This window comes from Magnolia sinica, chromosome 9 (assembly GCF_029962835.1).
Source record: "Magnolia sinica isolate HGM2019 chromosome 9, MsV1, whole genome shotgun sequence".
NCBI classification, from domain to species: Eukaryota; Viridiplantae; Streptophyta; class Magnoliopsida; order Magnoliales; family Magnoliaceae; genus Magnolia; species Magnolia sinica.
Window position 1 is genome coordinate 74,269,516 of NC_080581.1, and position 14,829 is coordinate 74,284,344.

At 39.8% G+C, this 14,829-nt stretch overlaps 1 protein-coding gene across 1 annotated transcript in view; it reads left to right on the top strand.

Moving 5' to 3' along the window:
• The window catches only part of LOC131255693 (uncharacterized), a 32,563-nt gene that overhangs the window by 6,212 nt on the left and 11,522 nt on the right, over positions 1 to 14,829 (top strand). Inside the window, exons 3-8 of the mRNA XM_058256481.1 lie at positions 524 to 746; positions 822 to 961; positions 1,373 to 1,578; positions 4,425 to 4,559; positions 6,379 to 6,507; positions 13,712 to 14,100. Coding sequence (XP_058112464.1) covers positions 524 to 746; positions 822 to 961; positions 1,373 to 1,578; positions 4,425 to 4,559; positions 6,379 to 6,507; positions 13,712 to 14,100 — 1,222 coding nt within the window. The remainder of the gene's footprint in view (positions 1 to 523; positions 747 to 821; positions 962 to 1,372; positions 1,579 to 4,424; positions 4,560 to 6,378; positions 6,508 to 13,711; positions 14,101 to 14,829) is intronic.

A 14,829-nucleotide genomic window follows, 5' to 3' on the forward strand; every position in this document is an offset into this window, starting at 1 on the left:
CGAGGGGGGTTTGGCCGAGGTCCTAACCCATGCGATGTGGGGTCTGGGCTATGAGATAAAGGAATTGATTCGCCATGCTCTATTAGTTTGAGCTTTTAGAGCAAGTAGCTAATTGTCCTTCATCAAATGCTCTCTCTCTCTCTCTCGGTGCATTATTTATAAAGAAAAATTCTTTTATAAAGGAGCAAATTACTTCTCGCATATCAATGCATAATTTTTGGACCCTTCTTTGTGATCAGAGGTTTTCATTTAAACTAGTTTCCCTGTAATGATTTTCAGACAGTATCATTTCATTGCAACAACCAAACCATCTTCTTCTTCTTCTTCTTCTTGTTTATATATATATTTTTTATTACAACCAAACCATCTAGATTCTGAAGACATTACTATTTCTCACCACATTGTTTGGATTCAAGACATTGCGGTTTCTTATTTGTCAAAAAGTATTTTCATCACTTGTGCTAGTTTGTATCCATTGAAAGCTTACTTTTGGAATTTATGGCATTTCTGTAAATATGTGCAGGCTATGTTCATATTGGCACATGCCGTGTTTCTCCTGATCACAAATTCCTTGCATATACACTGGATACTACTGGCGGTGAATTGTTTTCTGTCCAAATTAAGGACCTTACAACTGGACGCGTTCTTCCAAAATCAGGAGTTGAAGGTGTTGTTAGCTTGGCATGGGCAAAGGATAGTAGTAATTTGTTATATACAGTTTCTGATGATACCCAACGGCCTTACAGGTAAATCATTCGCTGCTAATTTGAAAATTCTCGTCTGGGTTTTGTGCTATCTTTCGACTCGTAATCTTTTGGCAGGGTTCTCTGCACTAAACTTGGATCAGATACGACAGATTATCTGCTATACACTGAAAAGGATTTGGGTTGCTGTGTGGACATCACAAGCACAAAGGATGGCAAATTTATAACAGTTAATTCTAACTCAAGGACTTCATCTGAGGAAGGTTACTGGTCTCTATCTTTTTCCTGTTCCAGTTATCAAATTGACTCATGGCAACAGTTCACTATATTTCATCATGATATTATCCTTGACCGGGGCACATGTATTGATGGATGTTTCTATTAATCTGGCCCATGGTTCACAGATCAAGATCATTGATCTTCCAACCTGGGAGACTTTTGGGGCATGGTCCATCTGTTGTGGGCCCTACCATATCACCAACATGAACCACTGGACCATGACTCCCACTTGCAAAAATTGGGGAACAGGGCACAAATGATAATTCTCCAGTCAAGCTGCATATAATTACTCTATTTTATTTTTTTTTAAATTTTAAATTTATTTATTTATTTAAATAATAATATAATATATATGCTTTATAATGAATTTGCTATCCTAACTTCATTGCAGGTTTATGTGATAGATGCAACCAAGCCCCAAGATGAATTGCAATGCGTGCGAAAGCGTGTGCCTGGTGTACAGTATTTCTTGGAACACCACCATGGTTTCTTCTATATTCTTACCAATGCTCCTTTGGAGGGAACATATCCTGTTGCAGGAGACTATCATTTAGTTAGATGCAGTGCGGAAAAGTTACCAGTGGCCAAGTGGCAGGTCAATTATATTTTGTTACAAACGGTCAAAGATCTATTCATGGTGGATGGGTTCATATACTCTTCAAATGCGAGCTGTACATGGCTTCAGTTGTCAATTGGATGTGTTGCATGACTCACTGTGAATAGGCTCTACAATATGTTGTATTTTTGTGATTGATTGATTTTGGTATCCATTATCTCTTCTTTGCATTATTCCCACCAGTGAGTGTGGCACGTGCAATGCATGTAAAGAGAGGAAAGGGGAGAGGGGGACACTTCGGGGAGAGAAAATGGGAGAGAGGGACACTTAGGGGAGAGAAAATGGGAGAGAGGGACACTTAGGGGAGAGAGATGGAGGGGAAGGGTGAGGGTGCACGCAGGTGCATATACATGCAGAGACAAAATGAGATAAGGGTTGGACGGTGGACAACCCATCCCAACTTTTTCCAACCTTGTGGCCCACTCGAGTGTCTGATCTCCCTATTTATTTGGATGAAGTACTAACTTAAGTTGGCACAATAGATGTATGGAGTTGATGTAACACAACTATCATGTTGGGCCCAACAGAGCCTCCATCACAAGTCTCCCCAATAACTAGTCTTCTGTGAGGGCTACACGTGAGGGGAGTGGGTTCGAGCTACTTGCAAGAAAGAGATTAAAGGACAAAAATGCCATTGGAGAAACCAAACCTTACACTCTTAACTAATTTCAATGGTAAAATTGCCTTTGGTATGTAGGATCTAAGCCACTGGCAGGCTTTTTTGTGGGTGAAATCTGAACCGTATGACCAACAACAACCACATTTTCTAAGTTCCCAAAATATACCTGACTTCGCTAAAATGTCTGCCTATATCCTTTAAATATTCAAAGTTTTCCACCTACCAAACTAATTGTGGGGGAAAAAATGTCCAAAGCTGCTCGCCTTATATGCAGTATAGATTTTTGGGGTTGTCATTGGAATTTTCATCCCAATGTATTGAATTGATGTAGTTCATATGAATGGTATAGAACAGGATCTTTAGTTATCTTATGGCAACGTAAGTTTAATGTACCATAGCACACGTGTTGGATGATATCGACTCCTGGCATGTAGTATTCCTGATTAATTGCCATATTGACAACATCTGCAAAATCTTGGATCATCTTGCTGGGCTGAGAAACCAATGCGTGTATCAGCCAGTACGAGCTACAGGGATTGAATGTAGAATCCAGACACTTCCTTAAGCTCTTGTATGAAAAAAGTAGTTTACACAACCGAGATCTTAGAGGGTTTCAAATGCATACAATTTTTTTTTTCAATGTGTGATCCTGTTTCTGTTCTATATATAGCCAATGATGAACATTATTATTGTTTTTTGAATGGTTCTGATGGAGAAAATTATTAAAAGATCAAAATAAGTTATTTCTCTTTGGGAATCTTTTCCTGTGTTGTCCTCCTCTTGCCTCTATTGGTACTGCCCATAGCAATTTTATTCTTGATTTTCTGCAGTGGATTGCATATGATATCACATTTAATAAAGCTCTTCTTATCCCATGTCCTGCTTCTCCTGGCTTGCAATTTAAGCATTCGAAATAACGGTGAAGATCTCTCTGTTTTCCATTTTTTCCCTGTTTTTGTTAATCTCTCTTTATATCACTCGAGTCCTTGTCCCTTTCATTCTAACTAAAAGGTATCTTAGGTGGTGGTTTTGTGGCATCTCTACTTTTCAAGCTGTCATGATGAGCTTTATTATTAGTATTATTATTATTATTTTAAAGGTAACTGAAATTTTATTAATCAAGCATAAGGGACAAAAAAAAAAAAAAAAAAAAAAAAAAAAAAAAAAAAAAAAAAACCCAATACAAACCCCCCCTCCCCAACCCAGCTCCCCAGCTACAAAAAAATCACTCCCCCTCCCTGCATTACACACTCCGCATTCCGAAGCAAGACACTTAGCCTGCACTAACACCCAATCAAAACTGGCTAGTGTTCCTATAGCATCTTCCATTTCTCTCTGCCTAGATCAAAGGTCCGCCATCAAACATAGCCACCAGAAAGGCTTCTTTTTCTTCCCCACCTCCACACCATGGCAAGCTGTAAAAAAGCTTCCCACAGAACTTGGCATTACCCAGTGCATCTCAAAATCCCAAAGAAACCCATACCACATCTTGCGAGCAAAGGGACAATGAAGGAACAAGTGATTAATCGATTCAAGATCGGAGCCGCACAACAAGTACACATTAGGTAGAATCATTCCCGCTTTTGAAGATTATCGACAGTTAGGACCCTTTCCCTACCAACTAGCCAAACAAATGTTGCAACCCTAGGGGGAGCTCCATAAGACCACACATACTTGGTATTTGAGGGGCCACCAACCAAATTCTGAAGCACTTTGTAATAAGATCTTCCTGTAAACTTTCCCGAGCTAGCATTTTTCCATACCAACCTAATTTGAGGGACCACACATGATAACCTTGATTATCCTCACTCATTCTTGGCAAAATGAATGCCAATCCCACCTCGGCTTTCCTAATCAACTCACAAGTTTCCTCTACATGTGAACACATGTGTGCTATATTTGGGTTGCTCAATGCTGCCTTATGAAATACATGGACCTTTTTTTTTTTATTCTCAAAATTGTATGGTGTTTCTTCAGAATATTGTACTACTGTGGGAGCCAATATACCGGTAGTTGATTATCCTTTATTGTGCACATTATGTGTTGGTTCATCACTTTTCATGTTTTTTGCTACTCTCTCTCTGTCTCTCTCACTCACTCACTCAGTCTCTCTTTCTCACACGTGTGCGCATGCACATCTGATAAACAACCAATCATATGTTTTTCTTGTTCATGCTTTAAGTTGGTTATCCATTCTATATTTCAGGATATAATTCTACCAGGTCAAGATGTCATCTTTGAAGATATGGATGTATTCAATGGGCATTTGGTGCTTTTTCTTCAGAGAAAGGGGTCTCCTATGATTTGTTCTGTTAATATGCCTATTGCTGTTGATTTCGTGGTACGACTGACCTTTTTGTTTTGGGTGGGAACTTTTTTTATTTTATTTTTATTTTTATTTTTAAATCCTTTATTTGCTAGTTTGTTGAATGCTATTGTGGTGGATACTTGGAAGAGTTAAGGCCACTGGCAACACCTGCATGCCAATTCTCGTCTTCTCTCATATTCAAAGTTTCAAACAAGGCTCCTTTATAAGTTAGATTCTTCTATTCTATGTAGGGTTTGGTTGTTTTTTTTTTTTTTCATACACTTGTAGTTGTACTCAAAACACCTATGCCTCTATTGGTTTTCACATGAAGAACTATATTTGAAACTTTAAGTTCAGGCCTAGATTGATCTGTAAACTGGTCATAATATAACAATGGGACTCCTTATATAACAAGGGAGAATAGATTCTTCTATTCCATTTCACTTGGAAAAAATTGATATAATATGACAAGGGACTTGTTATATATGCAAGGGACTCGTTATATATGCCCACCATTTGTTTGTATAGATATACCCTTGTTTTTCTAGTTCTGGTGATACAATAGGACAACTTTGTACTATTGTAATACAAATGTGGAAAAAGGGTATATATTAATCAGAAAGGTGGCTGTAATAATGATGTATAATTAATTTCTAGTACCTAATATCCTATAATGTATGTATGTATGTATGTAGAGGAATGGTCACCTCCGCGTCCTTACGTGAGCACCTGTGCACACCTTTGCCGTCCTTACATGAGCACCCGTGCACACCTTTGCACACGTGTCATGGGCACAAAATCCGAATGGTTCACGTGATGCGGCACCTCTTGAAACCGCACAAGCCTAATTTTCAGCCTGATCCAAAACTCTGGTGGGCCATAGCAAAAGGAAACAGTTTCCTCCCTTGATTTGCATTTCACTTTGCTATGTCCCACTAGAGTTTTGGATCAGGCTGAAAATTGGGCCCATAGAGTTTCAAGGGGTGCTGCATCACGTGGACCGTTCAGATTCTGTACCCATGACACATGTGCAAAGGTGCGCAAGTGAGCATTCCTCTATATATGTATGTATGTATATGGGAAAAAGGTTCTATGAGGTTGAACTTATGGAAACTTCCCGTGAGGTCGGGCTTTGTGGGCCCCACTGTAATGTGTGTCGGACATCCACACAATCAATTAGATGCACCTCTCCACGATGGGACATGGGCCTAAAAATTAGGTCAATTCATGACTTAGGTGAGCCACACCATTGACGGCAGTTGGGAGTGAATGTCCACCCATCGAAACCTTCCTGATTGTTTATAGGGCCCACTGAGATGTGGTTCTGACATTTAACCAATCCATTGTGTGTGTTTCACTTGGATGAGGGGTCACACCAAATTTCAGGTCATTCCGAAAATCAGGTGGGGCTACATTTCAGGTCATTCTGAAAATCAGGTGGGGCCTACCAAGTGCTTTTAGATGTTTTAGGCATGATTTTTGATGGTTTTAGGTTATGTGGTCCACCTAAGTTTCAGATATACCTGATTTTTGGAACATCCCATAACCTAGAGGGGACCCATCAAATGCACAGATATGACATTATAGAGTTCCATAAATCAGATTCCAATCGGAGGCATCCTTGTTTGTTAGTATTCTTGATGAGAATCATCATCTACCCATTTTTTCTTCTCCTCATCCTTACTCCATATTGTTTCTAAATGGTTGTAGACTTGTAGTTCAAGTCTTATGTGTTTCTGTGTGAGTTTGATTAATGCTTCTGGTACAAATAAAAAATGCTTCTCAATAATTCATACTTTTTCAATATTTGTTGTTGTTACTAAACAAATGCTTCATCATGAATTGTTTGCAGCAGCCCATGAACGTTGAGGATCTCAATCCATGGTTTTTCCCGCTACCTGCAGGCTCATGTAGTATCGTTCCAGGTTCAAATCATGACTTCATGACCAACATTTACCGAGTGGTGGTATCATCTCTAGTGGTATGACTTCCACCTGTCCACAGTTAGAGGCATGACATAACATGTTGCCTCCAGTATTATTTAATGAAAGTTTTCTTATGAGTTGTACTGTAAACCAATAAAATATAATTCCATATCCTATTCGCTTTTGAGCCTATGATAAGCTATAGAACATGTGGTTTCTTGGTGTTAGATTAGAGGCTACATTGGAGAAAATAGTGTTTATTATTCATTGAGATGAAATTGTATTTATACACAATTAAGAATACCTATGTACAGCAGTACAGCTGTATGCACAACTATATGCATATCTAGAAGATACTCTTAACCTATCTACAAAATCTAATCTCATATTATGCTAAACTACTCTAACACCCCCTCGAACTCAAGGTGCTTGGAGTGAGTTTGAAAGGCCAAGAGAACATTTTCAAAAATAAAAGAAAACTTCCACTGTGAGGAAGTCTTAGCAGTGACGAGTAGCATGAGGCGAGCAAGTAGGGTTTCAACTATCAGTCCAAGCATATGGTGCACCATAGGACAACTGCATAGATTTGCACTCTCACACTCGTACATCGAAGACCGTATACTCTAATAGATGTGAATGATTGACGCTTCCAATGGTTGGTGAAGAGTGGCATTTTTGTTAGTTGGGATATGAATTGTTGGCTATTCCAGTGGTTGTGGAACTTCCGGTGGCTGGGATTTGAATTGCGGGCACTTTTTGTGGCTCTAGAATGTCCGGCAACAAACAAGAAACATGTTTGGCTAGTAAGGCTCTGCACAGCGGAGGACAAGTCCAACTAGAGACACTCTAATGTAGGGGCATTTTCACATCGGGCTCGAGTGGGGTTGCCTATGGGATGCAGGGGCACACTCGGGGTGGGCGGCCTGTGTGAGGCGGTACCCATGTGATTTGGGGCCCACAAGGGGGGTTTCGGCCGGGGTCTTAACCCATGAGATGTGGGGCTTGGGCTATGAGATAAATGGATTAATTCGCCATGCTCTAACAATTCAAGCTTTTAGAGCAAGTGGTTAATTGTCCTGCATCAGACTCGGCACAATAACAAGTCAGGTTAGAGAAGTACTAGCCAAGGTGTTCCGTAACGATAACGGTGGCTGTAACGGCTACCACTGTTACCGTTATGATACGGGCCGTAATGGCTGTTACAGCCCCCGTATCGGCCGTTACGGCCATTTTTTATTTTTTGAAAAATTTTCTTCCTGGCCCATCTCCACTTTTGTCTCCCTGTTTGCTGGAATCTGTCTAGTAACAATTGGTGAGATGGTGTTGTTGGGGATTCGACGGTTGGTGATGAAGATGGACGGGTACAAATCTAAACAGTAATAAATCTGATGATGGTGACGACTATTAAGAAGAGATGCCTGTAATAATGGCATTGTCGAGCGGATTTGGTCACAAAACTGATGTCAGTGTGGGTCGGGGGTGGTTCCATGTAGCAAAGATGGGTTGGTGGTGGTGCAGTGGGGCAGTGGGTTTATCAGATCTAGTGGCGTTGTTGGTGGATGCAGAGATATTATCTGGAGGAGATGCAAACAGTGGATTCGGTAGGAGCTGTCACCAGAAAAGATGGTACCTCCAGCATTGGTGAAGACTGAATAGACTGGCAAAAAATGAAGGCTCAGCTGGAAGATGCAATGGTTTTCCTATTAACGAGTATGCTGTAGATGCAAGGGTATGAATTTGGCAGGATATGTTGGAATGGGTTTTTTGTTTTCGATTATGATCACCAATTGTTACTGGACAGATTCCAGCAAACAGGGAGACAAAGTGGAGATGGGTATATGGAGTGAGAGGAGTCCAAAGTGGAAGTGACATACAAGGATCTTGCAACTAAGTGCAGGCCAATAGAAAGCCTTAAAGGCACCCACTCATTGAAACTGTTTCACTCAAATGTACCTTTAATTTCACGTGTCTCCCCTTTCCTAAATAAAAAGATATTTGATCCAAGTCCATCTTTTTCTTAATCCTCCTTGTCCGAACTAACTCCATTCCTAGATAGTTCTCATAACATTCATACATAGGATTCTCTTTGCATGACATCAGCTCATGTATATAGATAATAATCCCCATGGTAGCACCTAATTTCGTAGGCACTTCTTAAAATAAAATAAAAAAGTGTTTTTGCTCAAAACCCGCCTTTGCTTTGGTCTATGGACCGAAAAACTGTTACTTCTAAACTATTTCTCCAAAACTGCTTTCTCTTTTTACCAGTAGTCCAAAAAACCACTTGCTTTGAATATTGCATGCAATTTAACGAGTGTATTGTCATATTTACAAAAATACCCACCTCTTTAACGTAGAAACCTTATCATAACGTGATTTAAAGAAACCACACGAAGCAAGGTGGGGCCCTCTTTTTGGATGCTTGTGACAAATATAACCCATCCACCAATTGTGGCATCTCATCTTAGGTGTGAACCCAAAAAGGAGTCTGATTCAATGCTAAGGTGGATCCCACAACAGGAAAAAGTAGGTCGAGAAGTTAGGTCTGTCGAAACTATATCCAATGTTTCCTGCTGTGTGGCCCACCCTGAACTTGAGATCTACATCATTTTTTGTCCCAAGCCCTAAAATGATATGCCAAAAAAGGTAGATGGATTGGATTTCTCTCAAAGATCACGGTGGGCCCCACCATCACAACATCCTCCCAAATGGAGTGACACGAGTCAGAGGTGTGACGGTGTCACGTCGTTATCATACACTCGTTGAATCTTAATGGGGCCCACTTGCCTGATTCTTGTGACAAATCTGACCCATCCACCAGTTTGACCATCTCATTTTAGAGTGTTGGCCTAAAATCCAGGCTGATTCAATGCACAGGTGGGTTCCACAATAGGAAAAATTTGGACTGTGGCATCTAATGATCCACTATTTGTTGTCTTGTGGCCCACCTGAGCATTAGATTTGACTCTTCTTTTGGTCCACTCGGTATAATGACCTGGCCAAACTGGTGAACATGTTGAATTTCTATCATAAATCAGGGTGGGCCTCACCACCATGGCAACATTCCAAATGTAGTTTGGCACAAGGAGTTATAAATGTGATGATCACATCGTTATCATGCACCGTTGAATATTAATGGGGCCCACTTGCGTGATTCTTGTGACAAATCTGACTTGTTCACTAGTTTGTCCTTCTCATTTTAAAAGTGTCGGCCTAAAATTGAGGCTGATTAAATCCACAGGTTGGTTACACAATAGGAAAATTTTGGATGGCGACCTTTAACGGTTCACTATTTGTTGGCTTGTGGCCCACTTGAGCATTGGATCTGCCTCATCTTTTGGTCCACCAAGTAAAATGACCTATCTAAGCTAGTGAATGGGTTTGATTTCTCTCAAACATCATAGTGGGCCCTACCATCACAACAACCTCCCAAATGGAGTCTAACACGAGGAGTCAGAGATGTGATTGCTTTGTTATCATGCATCCATTGAATCTTAATGGGGCCCACTTGCTTGATTCTTGTGATAATCCGACCCATCCACTAGTTTGGCCATCTCATTTTAGAGCGTTGGCCTAAAATCGAGGCTAATTTAATGAATAGGTGGGTTCCACAATGGGAAAATTTTGGACAGTAGCCTTTAATGGTTAACTGTTTATTGTCTTATGGCCCACTTGAGCATTGGATTTGTGTCATCTTTTGATCCATCAGGTAAAATGACGTGGCCAAACTAGTGAATGGTTTGGATTTCTCTCAAACATCACAGTGGGCCCTACTAAGTCATCTTCATAGCCACACTAACATGGAGGGGTAAGACTGTGGTTAGTCACTTTTGAAGAGGGCCAAATTGTCGTTTAATCACTTAATACCAATGCTCCGTCAGTCAAAAGTTGCCCAAGTGGTAGAAGGTCCATATATCAAAACAGTAGATGGTTTTGTAGATATAGTTTAAAGGTAACAATCAAGGTGTTCCGTATCTGTTATGATACAGCCGTAAAGGCCTATACGTATAGGTAACGGCCATGACCGTTAGGCGATACGAGAGTGAAACGGGGCAGTTGGTTTTTTGGGATCGTATTGGCCGTTTTGGGGGACGTAATGGCCGTCACAGGGCATAATGACCGATACCCCGTAACGGTCGAAAATGACCATTTTTTTTTTCTATTTAAATTCATTTTTCTCCCCATTTTTACTTTTCTCATTCCAAAAACTTTCTTAGATTATTCTACAACAGATTTCCATCACTCTTACTATAGTTTTTAGGATTAAAACCACAGATTGAAGTGATTTGGGCGAATAGAAGCTTCGAGGGCTGTTTTTTCAAAAAAATAAAAAAAATGGTATTTATGCATTCCAGATTTCTAGTTCTAATGCTTATTTTGTGATGTATAAATATTAGAGACATAATGATGTTTATAAATTCACTAGACAACCAAATACAACACTCTCACCAAAGAGTGGACCGTTACGCTACCATAACATGTTAAAAACAATGAATGCATAATTTGAATATTTATATTATTTTGGATTTTCTAAATAGTTTTCTAGAATTTTTCAGGCAAAAAAATAAAATAAAAAAAAATCAACTATTATGGGGGTTGTAATGGTCATTATGCTTGTATCGGTAACAGTGGTGACTGTTACGGCTATTGTTACTGATACGGGATACTTTGGTAACAATTTTTTAGTCCATAGATCAAAACAAAGGTGGCTTACGAGAAAAATTTCTATAAAAAAACACTCCAAGCCCACAATGGGTGCACTTCTTAGGTCCACAATCTCCTTTGACTTTACCATGGCCACTTTGCTTGCCTTTGCCACCACGACCACCATCTTGGCTTTGACTAGTAAATGATGCTAAAGCGGAGTTGTCATTGGCTCCATTTGTAGAGCTAAGATATACATGTTGGAGGCAAGCATACATCTCATTCAGAGTTGGCACATCCTTGTCATCTAAAATCTATGCTTGAACTGATTCATATTAATGTTTTAAGATGGATAAAAACTTGGCCGCACAGAATTCCTCTCCTTGCTGATGTTACTTCTCTGAATCAATAATAAGGGGTTGATATACATTCAACTTGTCCCACATTCCTTTCAAGTTTTGAATAATATTCACTTAGTGATTTTTTTTTTTTAGTGGATTATGAACAGATTTTATTAAAACAACTTGGCTAAAAGCCAAGACAAGAAATCCAAGAAAGGGGAAACTTTACAATTCCAACAAGGAACATACTACATTTAAATCTACTTGAAAGCAAACTATAGCACATTTGATTACATCCCTTTTCGCCCCCCTGACAGTATGATCTAATGATGATCGCTTGTTGTCGAAGCATTGAGTATTGCATTACTTCCAAAGGCCAGCCATGAGTAGTAGCGTCCAAATGTGTAATGTATCTTGCTTGAAGCTGACTTCATACCATGCCCAAATCAATTGCGAAAAGGTTTAGAACGTGGGTCCACAATTGAGATGCAAGGAGACAATGCAATAGAAGATGGTCTACTGATTCTGAGGAACTCATACATAGGAGACGTATATTTGGGAGCACCATACCTCTTTTTTGGAGGTTATCTGTGGTTAGGATTCGCTTCCTACCCTCTAACCATAGAAATGAAGATACCTTTGTTGGTGCCCCATATGACCAAAACACAAAAGGAGTAGAGGATTCAGATGGGACAGCTTGAGGGCGAATCAAGTTATAATATGATCTTACCGAAAACTAACCAGTTGGAGAAGCCGACCATATCAACAAATCTCTTGAGTCTGGGCTGGGATAGAAGAGTAGGAGACGGGATGGTAATCTGATGTATTCTTCACACTCCGTGTCTGATAGACCTCTTCCACTAGCATTCTCATCAGGCTTTTCAATGGTCAAGTATTTTAATTTTCCCTTGGAAGTTAGAAACACTTGAATGGATTTGGACCACTGAAGATAGTTGAACCCATAAAAAATACGAGGGCCTCAAATATATACGGAAAACGAACCAGATGGAGAAGCCGGCCATATCAACGAATCTCTTGAGTCTGGGCTGGGATAGAAGAGTTGGAGATGGGATAGTAATCCGATGTATTCTTCACACTCCGTGTCTGATAGACATCTTCCACTAGCATTCTCATCAGGCTTTTCAATGGTCAAGTATTTTAATTTTCCCTTGGAAGTTAGAAACACTTGAATGGATTTGGACCACTGAAGATAGTTGAACCCATAAAAAATACGAGGGACTCAAATATATACCTCAATCTTATACGAACACGAGCTGACATTTCGTGACCAAAGAACGCCCAACTTGTACGCTTCACACAATATGCATACCATATTTGAAGAGAATAGCCACCCATACATCTACAAGTTCCAATCAGTAACAAGGGTCGATGATCACAACCACGACATCTGAGGAAGACAATCAGCCCGCAAGCCCACACACAAGAGGTGATGATTACGAACACTTCATCCCCTTCTCACACATGAACCAATATAAAGGCCCAACACAATAAAAAGGAAAGAAATCCTAGATTTCTTAAAAGATTTTCAACATGAGGGATGAGAAAGAAAAAATAAAAGAAAGAAAAGAATTATAAGATAGAATGAAGAAAGATGGATTAGATTAGAAACAAGGATGCTTTGATACCATGTAGAATTATACATCAAAGAAGAGAAAAGAAGAAAAGAGAGGAGAAATTTGGTAGGAGAGAAAAGGCTTAGGGTTGGATGCACACGCTCTCCTTTATATTAATAATAAAAAGTCAATATGATAAAAATACCCTTGATAACAAAAGCAAAAATACCCTACACATCCCATAATAGAATAAACACTAATGACAAGAAGAAATAACTAAAAACCATGTATAGATAGGCCTACAGTGGTACGACCCATGTCTCTACATTTGTTAATGCTAATGTTACTGGATGAGTGGACCAGCTGATTTTTGGTCTGCTTGTCTGCATGTTCTGACCCAACTGATTGATAGGTTGGATCTTGTACCCATATGCTGTTCTGGAACATGTGGTGGTGCGTAAAAGGACTGCCTTGTGAACTCTTTGGTTGAATATTTCATTGGAAAAAGTGCAAGATATTGGTGGTGTCAGTTATCTGATCTATTTACCCATGTTGTTAATGTATCTAACCGAACTGTTGTTTCTAAGCTTTGGATCTCACAATGAAACATGGCGAGCATTGGTTGACATAGGGAAAATAACTATGATTGTCGATGCCAGATCCTGTGCACTCAATCAACCTTCTTTTCTTGAAAAATGCAGGTGCCAGATATGGTAGTTGATTATGACATGTTGAAGCAGACATTCACTGTCGTGCATCAAGAAGAGGTTGTGGGGGCCACTAGCAATATTGGACGTACGGATCTTTCAGACATGCAAACCCACCACAACAAGCATGAGAACACAGAAAGATTTCAAAGCTGGAGCAATCTTTCTGAAGCATTTGCTTGCGAAAGAAGAGAAGTTCCATCCCACGATGGCATCAAAATCCCTTTGACCATTTTGTACTCTCGAAAAATACAACAGAATGGTCAATCTCCAGGGCTTTTACATGGATATGGAGCTTATGGAGAAGTTCTAGACAAAAGCTGGCATGCAGATCTTATAAGTTTACTTGATCGGGGTTGGGTTGTAGCATATGCTGATGTCAGGTAAGTTCTGTCATCTCTCTACTATTCATATACTACCCTTTATGGCTAACACATTTTTCCTAGCCAGCAATCCTTAACAGTCCAACCATAAATATCCATTCTAAAATTCCAATGGTAATTTGTTGTGGCATCATATGGATGTTGTAGAATGGGATATTCTTATGCATTTAATACTATGTAGCAACTCATTTGTTGTTCACATGGATACATATGGGCCAATCAGGACTGTCAAAATCATTGGCCTCATTCTGGAGGGAACATAGGCTGCAATTCATGCAGAGACCAGCATAACCATGGCCTGATCCATAAAGCCAGAAGAATGTCCCAGACCTGATCCCATGCTTGGACACAAAGTTGTGATATGGACCCAAACCCGGCCTGTTTATTAATCAAGCCTAAAGTTCAGGTCCATGCTCGACTTGCAGGCTTAAAGATCATGCCCAAGCCTGGCCCACGGTGCACTGGGCCTGGAAGCCCAATAGGCAGCCTGGCCCATTTCAAGTCCTACTAATAAGAGTATTATTGTGTCTAAATGTGTCTGACATGCCAACTTTATACAAAATTGAGTGCCCACATAACATAAGTTTGATTTATTTATTTATTTATTATTATTATTATTTATTGGTATCATCATCTAAGCATTATCCCAACTAATTGGGGTTTGCTACATAAATCCTTTTCCACCATTCCATTCTATCAAGGGTCATGACTTCAATTAGACCATAGGTC